The 15,861-nt window shown below is 44.2% G+C and overlaps 1 protein-coding gene across 10 annotated transcripts in view; it reads right to left on the bottom strand.

Annotated features, from left to right (window-relative positions):
* Positions 1-15,861, bottom strand: part of Rere (arginine-glutamic acid dipeptide repeats) — a 391,456-nt gene that overhangs the window by 84,526 nt on the left and 291,069 nt on the right. For all 10 annotated transcript variants that reach the window (XM_090335897.1, XM_090335904.1, XM_090335906.1 and 7 more), the window contains one exon: positions 6,552-6,650. In XM_090335897.1, the coding sequence (XP_090192023.1) occupies positions 6,552-6,650 (99 nt within the window). The remainder of the gene's footprint in view (positions 1-6,551; positions 6,651-15,861) is intronic.

The following is a 15,861-nucleotide window of genomic DNA, read 5'->3' as shown; positions in this document are numbered from 1 at the left end:
TGGAAGAAAACAACAAACAAACAAACAAGAAAACTTAAAAAACCCAAACGAATCCAAAATAAAATAAAAACAAGAGGCTGAGGAGACATAGTGAGTTTGTGGCTAGGTTGGGTTACAAAGCAAAAATATGAAGAATTTCAATGTAACAGTTCCATTTACATGTATTCAAATCTAAACATATGAAATTACAAGGCTGCTAGGCGCTAGTGGCTCATGCCTGTAATCCTAGCTACTTAGGTTGAGATCTGGGGACTAAGGTTCTAAGCCAGCCTAAAGAGGTTCTCCCTGAGATTCTTACTTCTCAGTACCACCAGAAAACTGGAAGTGGAGCTGTGATTCAGGTGCTGAGGACTAGCTCTGAGCCAAAGTAACTCAAGAGACAATGCCTAGGCCCCGAGTTTTCAAGCCCTGGGACTGGTGAGTGAATGAATGACTGAATAAATGAACGAATTAATGAATTTACAAAGCCATGGCCACATGCATTATGCGATCAAAGACTCAATAAGTATACAAATAAACAAACAAAATAAAAACATACTGAATAACATACAAATCCACAAGAAAACTGTCCATGGTACATTACTGCTAATGTTTTAATTCCTTTTGGGCACATTTTAACAATAGGAAATTTTGCATGAAAATTTAAAAAGAAGATGGACTAATTTAGATGACCAGCAGGATCCCCCTAGCATCAAATTGCTGAGTGGCCACATAAAATGGTTAACGATCCAGGAAATTTTACCAACCCTAAAATAAATACCACAAAACCAGTACACTGAGGATATAGCAAGGTTTTAAAAGCAAATGCAGGCGTGGGGGACCTGGAGCCCACTGAGACTGCCAGTAGGCAATGAACGCTTCTCTTCCCCTCTGTTGTACTGTCCCCGTCTTCTGCTCTAACCTCTGCAGCAGCCTTCTGCTTTGAGCCTCAACTCTGACTCTGCTGTGAATTCCATTTTCTTCAGCTGACATACAAACAGCAAATAAAATGCATTGTATTTTGCCCCACTAAGCAGCTCTGTCTTCTGGCACATCCAGATGCCTGGCTTGAAAGAGTGAACAATAAAAATAGTGTTTTCTGGAGCACACATTGCCAAAAGGGCTTAACAAAGGCCTCTGAAGATGCTGCTGGGAAAAGACACTGCAAACAGCTGCGTGTGTGCTGTGTGTGTTATTACTTGACCAGCTGAATGAGCTCACTGGATTACAAATATTCAGAAAATTCGTTTGCTATGTCATTATCAATTTTGAAAGAAGAATTTTCATTTATATTTATGATAAACTGGGCTTTAAATTGGAGAAAGTGCTAGATATTTAAAAAAAACTATGAACCTGTAAACAAATTTATGTACATATGGTCAATTAAGGTTTATCACCATGGTGGATTAACTCTTTGGATAAAAAATTCAAAGCTTATTTGTATCTAGCTTGTTCACATTGAGATACAATATCAAATTTGGTATGAAATATTTAATGGGTGGCTGTTTCAAGGTAAGAGTTACAGTCACCCTGGTTAAAATGGAAACATCCTGCTATAATATTGGAAGCAATAAAGCCTTCATCTGAGCAACTCCTGGATTTTTGCTGAAAGCTAATTCAACATGAAAATAATTTCAAAACCAAACATAGCCTGCAGGACAAGGAGCAAAGGCTCAAGTACTTTTCAGTGGAGCATCCAATCTTACAACCTTGCAAGTCAGGCCAAACTGCATTTTCCAGGAGGAAGATGCAGGACCTGAATTTTAAAAGGAATTCAATTAGCATCCCAGTATTTCCATAATCAACAGCTGAATGCTAATTAAGAACACAGCATCAAGCAGCAATGGAATCCCAGTGCAGTAAGCAACAGCACAACAGCAACAAATGCTCCCTTCAGCCTGCATGCATAAATAAACAGAATTAATAACTAGCCAAGCATGGAAGGGTGACTTAATCTGTTTCGATTAGGTGCAGTTCAGCCTGGGGCCTTTGTGTTATATTTAAATGTGTTCATCATGTTTAATTAAAAACCTAATAATGTAGGATTAAAAAAAACATTTTGATATGTATTTCTTCCTTTTCCTCTTCATAAATTCTACTAATTTGGATAATTTCTTAAAAAGGACCAATGCTTTCAGCACACTGTATGCGGGATTGATTAACTACCATGAAAACTCTTGCAAGCAGCATCAAGCCATTCCTTTGGCTCTAGCCTTGCCTATACCATCCTAGTTGCAAAACCTCAGAGATTTACCAAAAGTCTTCTCTGATCTGACACAGTTCATTCAGCCTGAAAGATAAGGTATGAGCTAGCCACCAAGGTGTATCTCAAAGTCACTGTATAAAAAGCACTGGTGGTATCTGGTTTAGAATCTGACAGAAATCTGGCATCAGAATAACAAAACTTAAGAATCTCAATTCCAAGCAATCTCAATTAGAAAGGTACATATAAAAGTTTTGGTCAAGCCAGGAGTTTGGCCTAGTGGTTAAAGTGCTTGCCTAGCATGCACAAAGACCTGGGTTGGATTCCTTGGTACCACATACATAGAAAAAAGCCAGAAGTGGTGCTGAGGCTCAAGTGGTAGAGCTCTAACCTTGAGAAAATCCAAGGACAGTGCTCAGGCCCTGAGCTCAAGCCCAGGACTGGCAAAAAAAAAAAAAAAAAAATGAATGAAGTTTTGGTCAAAAAAAAAAAAAAAGTTTCTGTCCTGAGGTTTGAACTCAACCTTAACACTTGCAGGATTTGTTTACTTGGCTAGCCTTCTGATTTCTTTTAAGTGGTTATTTCTGAGGTAGTGTTTCTTGAGTATTTCTGCCTAGAGTGGCCTTGAACTGCGGTCCCCTGGATTCACATTTGGAGTAACTAGGATTACAATTGTGAGTAACTGGCAACCACTGTCTCTCCACCCCCACCTCCCCACACTGTCCCTGAGCTGCTTTTGCTCAAGGCTAGCACTCTATCACTTGAACCACAGCTCCACTTCTGGCTTTTTCTGTTTATGTGGTACTGAAGAATCAAACCCAGTGCTTTATGCATACTAGCTAGGCAAGCACTCTACCCCTTCTACCCCTAAGCCACATTCACAGTCCTGGCTTTTTTTTTTTTTTTAAGGTTTGTTTTAATTTTTGAAGTTACAGGGATTTAAACTCATTTTTTTCCTTTCTTTCTTTTTTGGTGGGTTGTGGGACTTGAGCTCTGAGCCTGGCACGGTCTGGTCCTCAAGCCACAGCACTACTTCAAGGACTTTTGTGCTTTGAACCATGATCCTCATGATCCTCAGACCTCAGCCCCTGAGTAGCTAGGATTACAGGCATCATACACACTTTGTTTTTAAATGAAAAATGATCCCAATAATAATGAAGGCGTTTTCAAAACAATAACCCTGAACAAAGTATCATGGCATATTTTTTCCACCTCTTCAGGAGACAATCATTATCCTCACCTTTATTAAGTCTTCATCACAAACAAGTTTACAAACAAAGATGGTGATCAACTCACAACAGCAGACTGTGAGGAACAGACAGAACAAAGGTAAGCAAGAAGAGGCCAAGCACTGGCTGCCAGTAAAGGTGGACACCAGGGGCCAGGTTCAAAACAGGGAGCAAGGGCTCTAGGACAGGCAGGGACTGAGCTTCGCAGGGGCCTTGCTCACCTTCAGGCCAGACCTCCCCATCCCCAGCAGCAGCTGCTTAAAAGCATTCCCATGTATGAGTGTCACTGGTGAGGGTTGCAGTTACATTACACACTAGGTAGCTAGGTCAAATTAGAATAGGAATACCAGAACATTCCAAGTATATGGGAAACTGTGTTAGGGTGCATGTATTTTGCATACTCTTATGATTACTGGGCTGAGAAAATGTGGGAATCCGAACAGAAGGGGCCCCCTGAACACAGCAGACTGAGGTAGAGAGAACTGCCTATGGCCCTAGAGTTCCCTCAGCTAAGCAATTTATTCACTCAGTGTCTCTCAAGTACAGTCCAGATTTTGAGGGTGAAGCTTCACTTTCACAAACACTGATCCTGAGGCTGTGCAAGGGCTGGAGAAGAACCAAGAGGCAAAAACAGTGAAAATGAGCCTGAATGGAATCAAACTCATGCAGTTAAGAATCAGTCTGTGCCCACAGGGTTCCTTCCTACTCCAGTCCTGCTGTGCTTGCAAAACAAAGCCAGGGGTGGGAGCATGGTTAGTGGTAGAGTGCTTACCTAGCACTCTAGGTTTGATTCCACAGTACCACACACACAGAAAAAGCCAAAGTGGCGTTGTTGCTCAAATGGCAGAGCACTAGCCTTGAGCAAAACAAGTATCCAAGGATAGTGCCCAGGCCCTCACTCAGTTCAAGCCCCAAGACTGGGGGGTGGGGAGGAAGCCGGGCTGGGTCCCAGATGCCTTTCTCCTCACTTGGGAACGTGGGTAATATGAAGCCAGACATGAGCCGATTCCACGGGCAAAGCAGGAGAGAGGCTTTTGGTTGTGCAATGGACACTTCCTGAAGGACACAGAGAAGTGGCAGAGGAGAAGAAGAGTTGCTTCAAGGACCAAAGCAGGTAGGAATGAAAGCAGCCATCATGTACCTGAGCTGCCAGGGTGGCCTGGCAGGAAATGGAGTTTACACACTTGTTCTGCCCATCTCACCCCCTTGTGTCAAGTTATTTGGAGAACTTAAATCTCTCAACTCCTCACTACACAACTAGGTTTGTGGTGAAAGAGATAGGATTTCCCCAGACAACTGAGGGTAATGATTTTGTGCCCTCCTTGTTCTGAACTTGAAATGTTTTTGGCTCTATCTTGGTGTGTGCCCCAGACCTTCTGGCTCCTCGCATCACTGTGCCGCCATACCGCTTACCTGTCTTGACTCCCCTGGAACCCATGGCTTCCAGAAGCTATGCACAACACAGCATACCGCATCCCCTTCCTCGCCCGCCCCTCCACAATGAATCCACAGACCATGCCTGACCTGTCTGGCAGGACAACCCTCTCCCCATACCCACTCCCACCCTCTCCTCCCTGTACCCCAGCCATACCCACTCCTATTTCTTGCTCAGGCCAAGACTGTTTTCCTTCTGGGCACAGGATTCTCATCTCCTCCTTACTTTATCAAGCTTTTGCCCTTCCCTAAGCCAGCTCTTAGCTCTTCCATTCCTGTTTATCCTTTTCTATTTCCCCTGACACACACTGACATGATGGTTTCCCCACTCAAAACACAGGGCACTTCCAGAGGGACAGAACAGCCATTCCACTTGTACAAGAAAGCACGTGCAATTTCTAAACACTCACCTTTAACATGCTTTAAAATATAGGTGAGGATCTTGAAATGAATAATGCTTTGAACACTGTTTATGAAAATACAAGCTATCTGTATAGCCTTCCAGGAATACCTTCTCTAAGTCATCCGACAGAGATGGGCTACATGAGATCTGTTAGATGGGAAACGTGGGCTTTTTAAACCTTTATTTGTAGGCGTGTTTCTCCCCTTGCCATAATTTCCCCATTTTGTAGGTATTGAGGAATTGGACTCAGGGTCCCTTGAGGCCTCCTCTTCTTGCTTTTAGTTTAGTTTAGTTTTTCCAATAAAGCCTTCATGCTAACTCTGCTAAACTACGATCTTCCTTCCCACTCAGCAGCTGGGACCGCAAGCAATCATCACCACAGCCAGCTTCATTTTTTTAGATACGGTTGCATGCTAATTTTGCCTGGCTAGCATCAAACTATGATCTTTTTGTCTCCATCCTGAGTACCCGAGACAAAAACCATGTACCACCATGCTTAACCATGCCTTACCTTCTTTAATGGGCCACAGCCAAAGAAATAATTATGTCAAATCCACTTCCAATATAATCAAGGCTACTTCCTGCTTTTGATTAATGGTCTTCAGAAGGCTAAGTTTTCAAAATAAATTTGAGTCACCAGTGCTACTCTAGGTGTGGAATAGGCTTGACACACGCATATCTTTTTTTTTTTTGGGGGGGGGCAGTCCTGGCAACTCATTGGGCACTGTCCTTGGACACTTTTTATTCAAGGCTAGCTCTCTGCCATTTGAGCAACAGCATCACTTCTGGCTTTTTCTGTGTATGTGGTACCAAGGAATTAAACCTAAGGTTTTGTGCATGCTAAGCGAGCACTCTACCACTAGGCTACGCTCCCAGCCCACATACTCAAATGTTATAGGAAGGAGTTACTATAGCAAACTTGCACCCAAAACAAAAATATATGGTTCTTAGGAGAACTATGTATTTCCCCTGTTCATGAAACTTGGGGAGATCTCTCTCATCAGCCATGGAACCTCATCTGACTAAAATCAAGTCTCTCAATACAATTTAGAGGCTTGAAGGTACTTTCCTTTTTTACTTTTTTGTCGATTGTGGGGCTTGCACTCAAGGTCTGGGCACTATCCCTAAGCATTTTTGCCCAAAGCTAGCATTCTTGGGCCACTGCTCAACTTTTGGCTCTGTTTTGGTTGCTCCCAGGCTCTTCCCTTTTGACTTCTGGGTGTGTCTGAATGAGGCCTTTCTCCCGAGGGGAAGGAATGTCCCAACATCCCCCACAACAGGAAGAAATGCGGTCCATGCTTACCACTTCATCCTCAGTCCAGCACTTCTCAATCAACTTGGGCACAGGCTTTTTGACCAAGCGCTGCAGGGCTTTGCCAGCATCGTAACCACTTTCATGGAGCTAAGACAAGAAGAATCTTAGTTAGTTATCTGTAGCAGATAGCAGACCTGAGGCAAATCAATAAGACAAGTCCTTCATTGGTCTCTGTAGTACAAAAAAACGTGAAAGGTGATACAGACATAATCAGCATGGCAATTCGCTCTTGGCCTCCATCACCCTAGTTTCTGTTGCTATGGGAAATGCCACACTGGATTTACAATGTCCCCAGGGCACTATCAGGAGGTGGTGAGAACCTGAAGAGACAAGTTCCAAAGGATATTCTTAGGTAAGAGAGGTGAGCCTACAAAAGGGAGTGTGGGGCACAAGTCTCTTCCTTCCTTTTTCTTTTTTTCTTTTTCTTTTTTTTTTTGCCAGTCCTGGGCTTGAGCTCAGGGCTTGAGCACTGTCGTTGGACTTTCTCAAGGCTAGCACTCTACCACTTGAGCCTCAGCACCACTTCCAGCTTTTTGTTATGTATGTGGGGTACCGAGGAATTGAACCCGGGTCTTCGTGCATGCTAGGCAAGCACTCTACCAGTAGGCCAAACTCCCAGCCCCTTCCTTCCTTTTTTTTTGCTTCCCAAACACCACTGGGTGAGCAGTTTTTCCCCCCTCGTACTCTCCACCGCCACATTACATGCTGCTCCACCAGACTCAAAGGACACAGGCTGTGAGAAAAACATCTTTTCTATCAAAGTAGTTTGCTTCCTTTCTGTTAATCTTTAGAATTGATTTTCTGAAAAGTTTGTTTTTGGCTTTGAGACCTGGCCCTTGTTAATTACATTTTAGTTATATACATTCTTTTGCTGCTGCATTTTAATTACTATACTCCTGTTAGATGTAACTTAAATTGTAATTCCATTCTGTTAATTAAGCCACATCCTTTTGCAGACTGTGAGCCTGAGCTCAGCCAATGTGAGCAGGAGGGGCAGGACATGCTGGGTTAGAGATAAAATGGGAGCCCTCTGCCTGCTCTGTGCTTGTTTGCCAGACCTCTGGCTGATGGCTCACCCTTCTGCACAAGTAAACTTTGTCTGGCTGAGTTCCTTTTGAGTTGGTATTCTTACTCCTATGTGACACTGCAACAGCCCAAGCTATTTCTAACAAGGCTGAGAAGCATGGACCAAGTTGAACCTGTCCTTTCATTAAGACGAATCATCTCAGGGATTTATTACAGTAAGGGAAGGGATGAGGGAGACAAGGCAGAAAACACTGGCAACAATAGAGTCTTTAAGAACCGTAACGCCAACATCTGCTGAACATGTGGTCTGTGTAGTGCTCAGCACAGGCCACGTTCTTGGGACTGCAAGTACATTTCCTAATCACATTAGGAAAATAGTCACTTATTTGACTTTATGGCAAAGGAACTACTGCCATCCCTTGGACAGGTAAGGAAACTGAGGTACCGTAAATGTGCTTAATTATCACACTGAATCATGAGTGGTAGACCCAAGACTCAAACCAAGCCTGTAAGATTCACCATTATTATGCATTCTCCCCACAAGAGCTTATGGTCAACCCCAGATTGGTTCTTTCCTCTTCATACCCCCCCGCCCCGCCCTTGGGTGGTATTGGGTTTGACAGTCAGGATCTCACAAATGCTCTCCATTTGAGCTATTCTGTCACCTCTCCAGTACTTCCTAATTTTTTAAAATGTAATAATTCACTGGGAACATTTAAAGGGCCTAAAATTTTAAAGAAAAGTTTTGCAACAGTATGTTAATGAAGATGTTCCATCTATAAATAGAAGCATCTATAGCTGACCTTTAGGCTCAGACTTCTCTTGTCAAAGCTTATGCCTATAATCCTAGCTACTCAGGAGGCTGAGATCTGAGGATCATGGTGTGAAGCCAGCCCAGCCAAGAAAAGTCCATATAACTCTTAGCCCTAGTTAACTACCAAAGAGGCTGGAAGTGTAGCTGTGGCAAAAGTGGTAGAACATTAGCCTTCAGCAAAAAGCCTAAGGGACAGTGTCCAGGGACTGAGTTCCAGCCCCAGAACCAGAACACATGAATCTTTTCAAACTCAGGCATTGCTTAGTACCCCTACTTTGCAAAAGCACTTTAAGATGGTCTCTCTATGACCCCATCCATTCTATTTTTTTTGAGGGGGGGTGGTAGTGGGGCTTGAACTCTGTCCCTGAGCTCTTCAGTTCAAGACTACTGCCCTACCCCGAGCCTGAGCCCTTCAGCTCAAGGCTACTACCTTAACCCATGGGGCCACAGCGCCACTTTTGGTTTTCTAGTGTCTACTTGGAGATGAGTCTCACAGTCTTTAATGCCTGGGCTGGCTTTGAACTGCCATCCTCAGATCGCAGCCTCCTGAGTAGCTAGGATTACAGGCATGAGCCATTGTGCCCAGCTTCTTCTTTTTTGGTCTATTATGGGGTTTGAACTCAGGGCATGGGCATTGTTTCTGAGCTTTCCTGCTAGTATTAGTTTTCAAAGCTAATGCTCTACCACTATGAACCATAGCACCACTTCCAGTTTTCTGGTGGTTGATTGGAGATAAGAGTCTCAGGAACTTTCCTGCCTTGGCTAGTTATATACCAGAAGCCTCAGATCTCAATTCCAGTGATTGTAGGCGCGAGCCACCAGCTCCCAGCTCTCATCTACTATCACAGTCCAAAATGAAGACGAACACAACCAGAAAGGTCCTTATGCTCAAACTACATCACCAAACTGCAGTTGTCCTTCTAATTCCCCCCCTGGAAATCTGCCTTCTTTATACTAGAGTACTTAGACACAAGTAGTAGTTTTGCTAAGGTAGCCCCTGTGCCTAACAGAGTATACTAAAGGAAGGCATGAAAGAACAAGTAAACATCCTGAACGGATGACCTACATAGTCTCAACTAAAGCTGAAATATCATTTATCTGAACTAGTTCAGCCTACACTATTGAAGGCTTTGCAAGCTCTGCAATATGGCAGGTATCTCAGAGCTATAAGAAGATTTAAAATAGTTAGATGTTTGTACTCTGCCTACTCTTATTTTAGAATAGGTGTTTGACAAAATCTAATATAATGGCAATGTTAAGTAAGATAATGTGGACTGAAACAGAATAAATAGGAAAATTACATGCCTATTCAATTTGAAAAGCATGTGTTTTAGTAATAATTTTAAATCAAATCAAATTGGTTAAATTCAAATTTCTAATAAAAAGCTAATGGTGAGCCAGGGTAGTTCATACCTATAATCCTACTACTACTCAGGAGGCTGAGATCTAAGAACTGTGGTTTGAAACAAACCTGGGCAGGAATATCTGTGAGACTCTTGTGTCCAATAAACTACTCAGAAAAAGCCAGAAATGGTGGCTGTGGCTCAATTGGTAGAGAGCTAGCCTTGAGAAAAAGAATGTCAGGAATAGCGCTCAGGCCCTGAGTTTAGGCCCTAGGACTGGCTGGGAGGGGAGGGGAGGGGAGGAGAGGGGAGGGGAAGAAAGAAAGGAGAAGAGAGAGAAAGGAAAGCTAATGACATCTTATCTGATGGACTTACAGGGGATATTTAGAAGAAGTGGAAGGACTTTGAACTGTGAAGCTGGATGGTCTAGAGTAGAATTCTAGCAAATTCTAGATGTATATCAATCTGTCTCTTTCTTTGTCCTTCTCCTCCCTCCTATAATTGCCCCCCCTTGCTTTTTTTTTTTTTTTCCTCAATGCTGGTACTCCACCACTTGAGCCAGTTTGTTTTTTGGCCAGTCCTGGCCCTTGAACTAAGGGACTGGGCACTGCCTTGGGCTTTCTCAAGGTAAGAGTTCTACCACTTGAGCCACAACACCATTTCTGGCTCTTTTTTGGTATGTGGTACTGAGGAATTGAACCAGGGTCTTTGTGCAAGCTAGGCAAGCACTACTGCTGGGCTAAACTCCCAGCCTAACATTTCTGGTTTTTGCTACTAATCTGGAGATAAGAGCTTCATGGACTTTTCTGTCTAAGCTGGTCTTTAACTTCAATCCTCAGGTCTCAGCCTTCAGAGTTGGTAAGATTAAAGATTGAGAGCCACCACATCTGGCTTAGGTGTCTGTCTCTGTCTCTATCTCTGTCTCTCTCTTTTGTTGACCAGACCTGGGCTTGAGCTCAGGGCCTGAGCCCTGTCCTTGGACTTTCTCAAGGTTCTACCACTTGAGCCTCAGCACCACTTCTGGCTTTTTTCTATGTATGTGGTACCAGGCCTTTGTGCATGCTAGGCAAGCACTCAACCACTGGGCCAAACTCCCAGCCCTTAGGTATCTCTTTTAAAAAGGAAAAGGCCAGGGGCTGGAAGTTTGGCCTAGTGGAAGAGTGCTTGCCTAGCATGCACGAAGACCATGGTTCAATTCCTCGGTACCACATACATAGAAAAAAAAAAAAAAAGCCGAATGTGGTGCTGAGGCTCACGTGGTAGAGCTTGAGAAAGTCCAAGGAGAGTACTCAGGCCCTGAGCTCAAGTCCAGACCTGCAAAAAAAAAAAAAAAAAAAGGAAAAGGAAAAGGCCAGGGGAGATGGCTTAAGCCTGTAATCCTAGCTACTCAGGGGGTTGAGATCTAGGATCAAGTTTCAAAGCCAGCCCAAGCACAATTAACCTCTGGAAAACAGGAAGTAGGGCTTGGCTCAAGGGTAGAGTGGTAGTCTAGAGCTAAAGAGCTCAGGGACAATACCCAGGGCCAAGGGTAGGGGGATAGCCTTGAGCTGAAGAGCGCCCAGACTGAGTTCAAGCCCCATTACACACACACACACACACACACACACACACACACACACACACACACACACACACACACACACACACACACACAAAGGAAGGCAGTCTCAACTCCATTTTGCGCATGCTGTAGAAAGAGGAACCTTTCAGAAGCGATGAACAAAACCATGATATTGCACAGCATTACCAACAAAACATGGTGGTTTATGAAATGTGATGAAAACTCTGATACTGTACTGGGAAACATTTCACATTTTTACATTTTGTGTGCTTGGCATCAGGAAATTAGTCCTAAGAGAAACAGACCTACTCCCAAAGTGCACTGCAGAGTGGCTGGAATGAAAGCAAATGCCGTGAGTCCTCTCAGTGAACCAAGGAGAGCATTGGACTCTAGCTGGAGAAGTGCTGTGACTAGCTGGCTGAAAGTGGCTGTGGTATGTGTCAGAGGCCAGCTATCCTGCTCAACCCAAACACATCCCCAGCCTGGACTCAGGTCACATTCTCCCCTGATGAAGCTTGGTGTCTCATGGTCACCTTAGCTTCCTTCCCTTCTGCTTGATCCATGGTCTCCTTAGCCTCTTAAAATACTTATTCTTGACCTTCCATCCCATAAACCCAGCAAATACTTCAGAGTGATGACTAACACAGAGACAGAATTGGCCCTGTATCTATTCGGCATTTTCTTATACATCCAAATGAATAATTGATAAAGATCCACTTATAAATAAGGCACACGAGGAAGTTAATAACAACTAATAGAATTATAACATGCCGTAAAAATATTTTTTTCTAAAAATTATTTAATACCTGGGATTTTTCATTGAGTATTTGGAATAGTTAACTACTAACTGCAGGGGAACTCAACAGTAGAAAGCAAGCCTGTAGATGATGGGGAGGGGTCATCTATACTTTAACTGCACATCATTAATATACACTTCAAACATTCCAGAAGTTACTGTGGTCTATGAGCAGACAGCAGGTTAGACCATCTCCAGAGCACATTGGGGAAATGACTGGAGTGCAGACTCATTGTGCTCAGTTGCGTCAGGTTCTCTCCTATGTGCTGGGAAGGATGTGGGCAGGAGGCATGGACGGTCGGGATAGGGCACCCTCTAAGAGGCCATGTGCTGTCAAGGAGAATGCATCAGCTCAGTGTTCCATGTAAACTCAGGGACAGGGTCTATACTGTCTCTACTTGATGCAGCATCAACCTGTAGGCCTTGTTTTTAAGAAGATTTCTCCAGAAGAAGCCAAAGGAAGAGCTATAGTGCTCAGGGGAAACAGAGTGCACAAATATATAAAATACTAGCTATCTTAATTAAATCTACAGAAACTACCATTAAATACTTTCTTCTCTAATGCAGAATCATACTTTGGAGAATTTAAATGATTCAATTTGTGAAAAACTGAGGATTTCAAGACTCCAGATCACAGAGAAAGAAGATTAAGATGGTGCAGAATACAGAAGCTGTGCTTCCCAACACAAAGAAGCAAAGAGTTTCCACCACTTTTCCACAACAGGCTGCTGAAGGGATTGCAACACAGATGGGGAGGTGGGGGTGGGGAGAAGTCCTCAAATGTCTGAAAGCTTTGTTTTGGGGCCATGGAAAAACAAACTGGAACAGTAAGTCTATCAGTTCATTCTGAAACCAAACCAGATTGGCCAGATCTGGGATTAAATGCAATTTTAATGTAAGAGTACAGAGAATTGTACCTTTTGGAGCTAAACTGACAAAAAAATCTCTACAAAATACAGTTTCTCGAAAGCTACCGGTGGGATATTCTGACTCCATCACTGGGGCCCTCTGAGTGTTCACTCCGCCTGGAAGAAATGACTTTTTCTCTTGGCTCTCTCTCCCAGCACCCTGGAAATCACAGCCCGGCACCTGTAACCCTGGCAACTGGCATGCCTGGGGGCAGAGGGAGGTCTTCCAGTCAGAGATATTTCCCCATCCTCTGGGATCACATCCACTTCCACTGTGGCCACACCCCTCCCTTTATATAATCTCTCACTCTCCACCATAAGCCTTCTAGCTCCTCCCGACTCCATTTTAAGGGGCAGGAGGTCTGCTTTCTCCTCACACAATAAACCCTCTTCTGAACTGCCTGGAGTTTTCTTTCAGCAGCCCTTTCATTTGGTACTGTGACTCGGATGGGGGAAAGGGTCAGGATCCCCTCAGTTTCTCCAAGGGTCAACCCGCCTTTTGCCCCCCACTCTTTGAACCAGAGACAGGAAACTCTACCTCCAGACATCTGCTTTTCCTATTGCTGGCCATGCATTCGCTACAATGTTTCCTATCTACACTTGGTGAGTGACTCCTCTCTTCAGCCCTCTTTTTCTGTCTAGTTTGACCCCACCCCCCTACCTAGGGCTCTCTTGGTGAGTCTAGTTTAATACCAGTACCCCCACCCCAATCTGCTCTGGTTAGACTGGACCCCCACGCTCTACATCCTTACTGACTCCAACCCCAGTCACCACTGACTCCAACCCCAGTCACCACTGACTCCGCCCCTGATGTCTTCACCCACTGCCCCCCCAGGTCCTCACTAATTCTTCCCCTACCCCATCAATGACCACCCGCCCCTCCTTACCAGACTTCCTCACTTCTTAGTGTTTCTTATTACCATGGGGTCTCATCAGTCTCACCCAACACAGCACACTCCCTTGGGATGTCTTTTACACTTTTTAGATGTTCTTTTACTTAGGGACTTGATAAAGCCAAAACGGCTCATCTTTTATTGCAATCGAGTCTGGCCAAAGTATAGGCTAGACAGTGGGTCTCAACAGCCTCAAAATGGGACTTTCGATTATAATATTCTCAAGAATTTAGAGTTTCTTCCGATGCAATGGTAAATGGCCAGAGATTCTATAAGTTCAGGCTTTCTTTGCTTGCCCTTCTCTCTACCAATCCTGCTCAATCCTGCACAGGCCCCCTTTTTGATGACCCATCTCTCCCAGATTCAGAAGTGACTAGGATCTTACTCTCAAAACCCTAATAATTATACCAAAGAGTTTAAATATCTTCTTCAGACTTAAGACCTCACTTGGCATGACATATACAGTCCTGTCCTCTCTTATCTCTGAGGAAAAAGAAAGGGTTTGGGTTGCAGCCCAGGCACATGCTGATGAAACCCACCGCCTAGATAACACTTTCCCCGTAGGGGCAGCAACGGCTATGCCCAAATGGGATTACCAAAATAATGCTCCTGGAAGGGTTACCACAAAAAGGATAGTAACCTGCCTAGTTACCAGAAGGCAGCCCACCACGCAGTCAACTATGATATACTAAAGGAGGTTACCCAGAGACCCACTGAAAGCCCAGCCGAATTCTCAATTGGCTCTACAGTGACATTCCAGTGTTATATACTAAGCTGGACCCAGAGTCAAAGGAAAGTATAGTGGTCCTTAATACCATTTTATCTCCCAGGCAGTTCCTGATATTAAAAAAGAAAAAAGGGTTGAAAAAGGCTGAAGATGGTCCTCAAACCCCCCAAGGAGATCTGGTGAGCATGGTCTTTAGGGTTTTTAACAACCAGGAAGAACAGAAAAATGCTGATAAGGCTGCTTGAAATAGGAAAAATTGCCAGCTCCTGGCTGCTGCCTTCCGGCTCCTCAAAGAAGCACCCAACACACGCCACCCAGACCATGCTTTTGGTAAGGAAGGCCACTGGGCAAGAGCTTGCCCTACTCTGTGAGTGACCACCATCTAGACCCTGACAAAGTGTGAACAGCCAGGACACTGGGGAGTCAACTATCTTCCTTGTCTCTACGAAGTAGGCCAGTCCCTCCCATGCCCCCTACACATGGGGAGGCGGCCCAACTTATCCAAGGTACTCAGCTTGGCAATGGAAGTGTGATGGTACCACGGGCCGCTGGATCCCACAAGCCTCACCATGGAGGAGCCCAGGGTATGTCTCCAGATTGCAGGCACGCTACTTGTATCGTTCCTTTTGGATATAAAAGCCAGTTATTCATTATTACCTGAGTATTCCAGCCTGTCTTTTCCCTCTCAGAACTCAGTGGTGGGTGTAGAAGGCCTTCTTACATGCTCTGAAACTACCCATGTAGAGTAAATAACTTTTCTTTTTCATATTCCTTTCTAATCTTATCCCGCTGTCCCATATCTATGGCTCCCTTAGCCCCTGGAAGCCTTTTTCCTTTTCCCCCAATTTGGCCTGAGGATCAAGTCTTTCTCAAGATGCTTAATCTATCTGGTTTACATCCTAAATGGACAGGCCCTCATCAGGTCCTGCTGACCACTCTCACTGCAGTTTAGCTCAATGGACACCATAATGGTTTCTTCTGTCAAGAGTAAAAAAGGCTCCTGCTCTTGCCCCTTCTATACCAATGAGGACTCCAAGGTGTGCCTGCTCTTCTCTCGGCCCTACCATGGTAAAGCTGTCTCAAATCCCTGAAGATGAGACCCCTGCCTCATAAGACTTCTTTTGGATTTCATCCAAGGATGCAATGCATGTTCACTACCATGACCTTCTGGACAGACAGCATCCCCGCCTTATCAGCAGGAAGTAGCCAGAAAGAGTCGGTGCCCTTTTA

Source organism: Megascapheus bottae, chromosome 6 (genome assembly GCF_031878675.1).
Source record: "Megascapheus bottae isolate mThoBot1 chromosome 6, mThoBot2.hap1, whole genome shotgun sequence".
NCBI classification, from domain to species: Eukaryota; Metazoa; Chordata; class Mammalia; order Rodentia; family Geomyidae; genus Megascapheus; species Megascapheus bottae.
The sequence above is the reverse complement of the archived record's forward strand: the minus strand, read 5'-3'. Positions and strand labels throughout refer to the sequence as shown.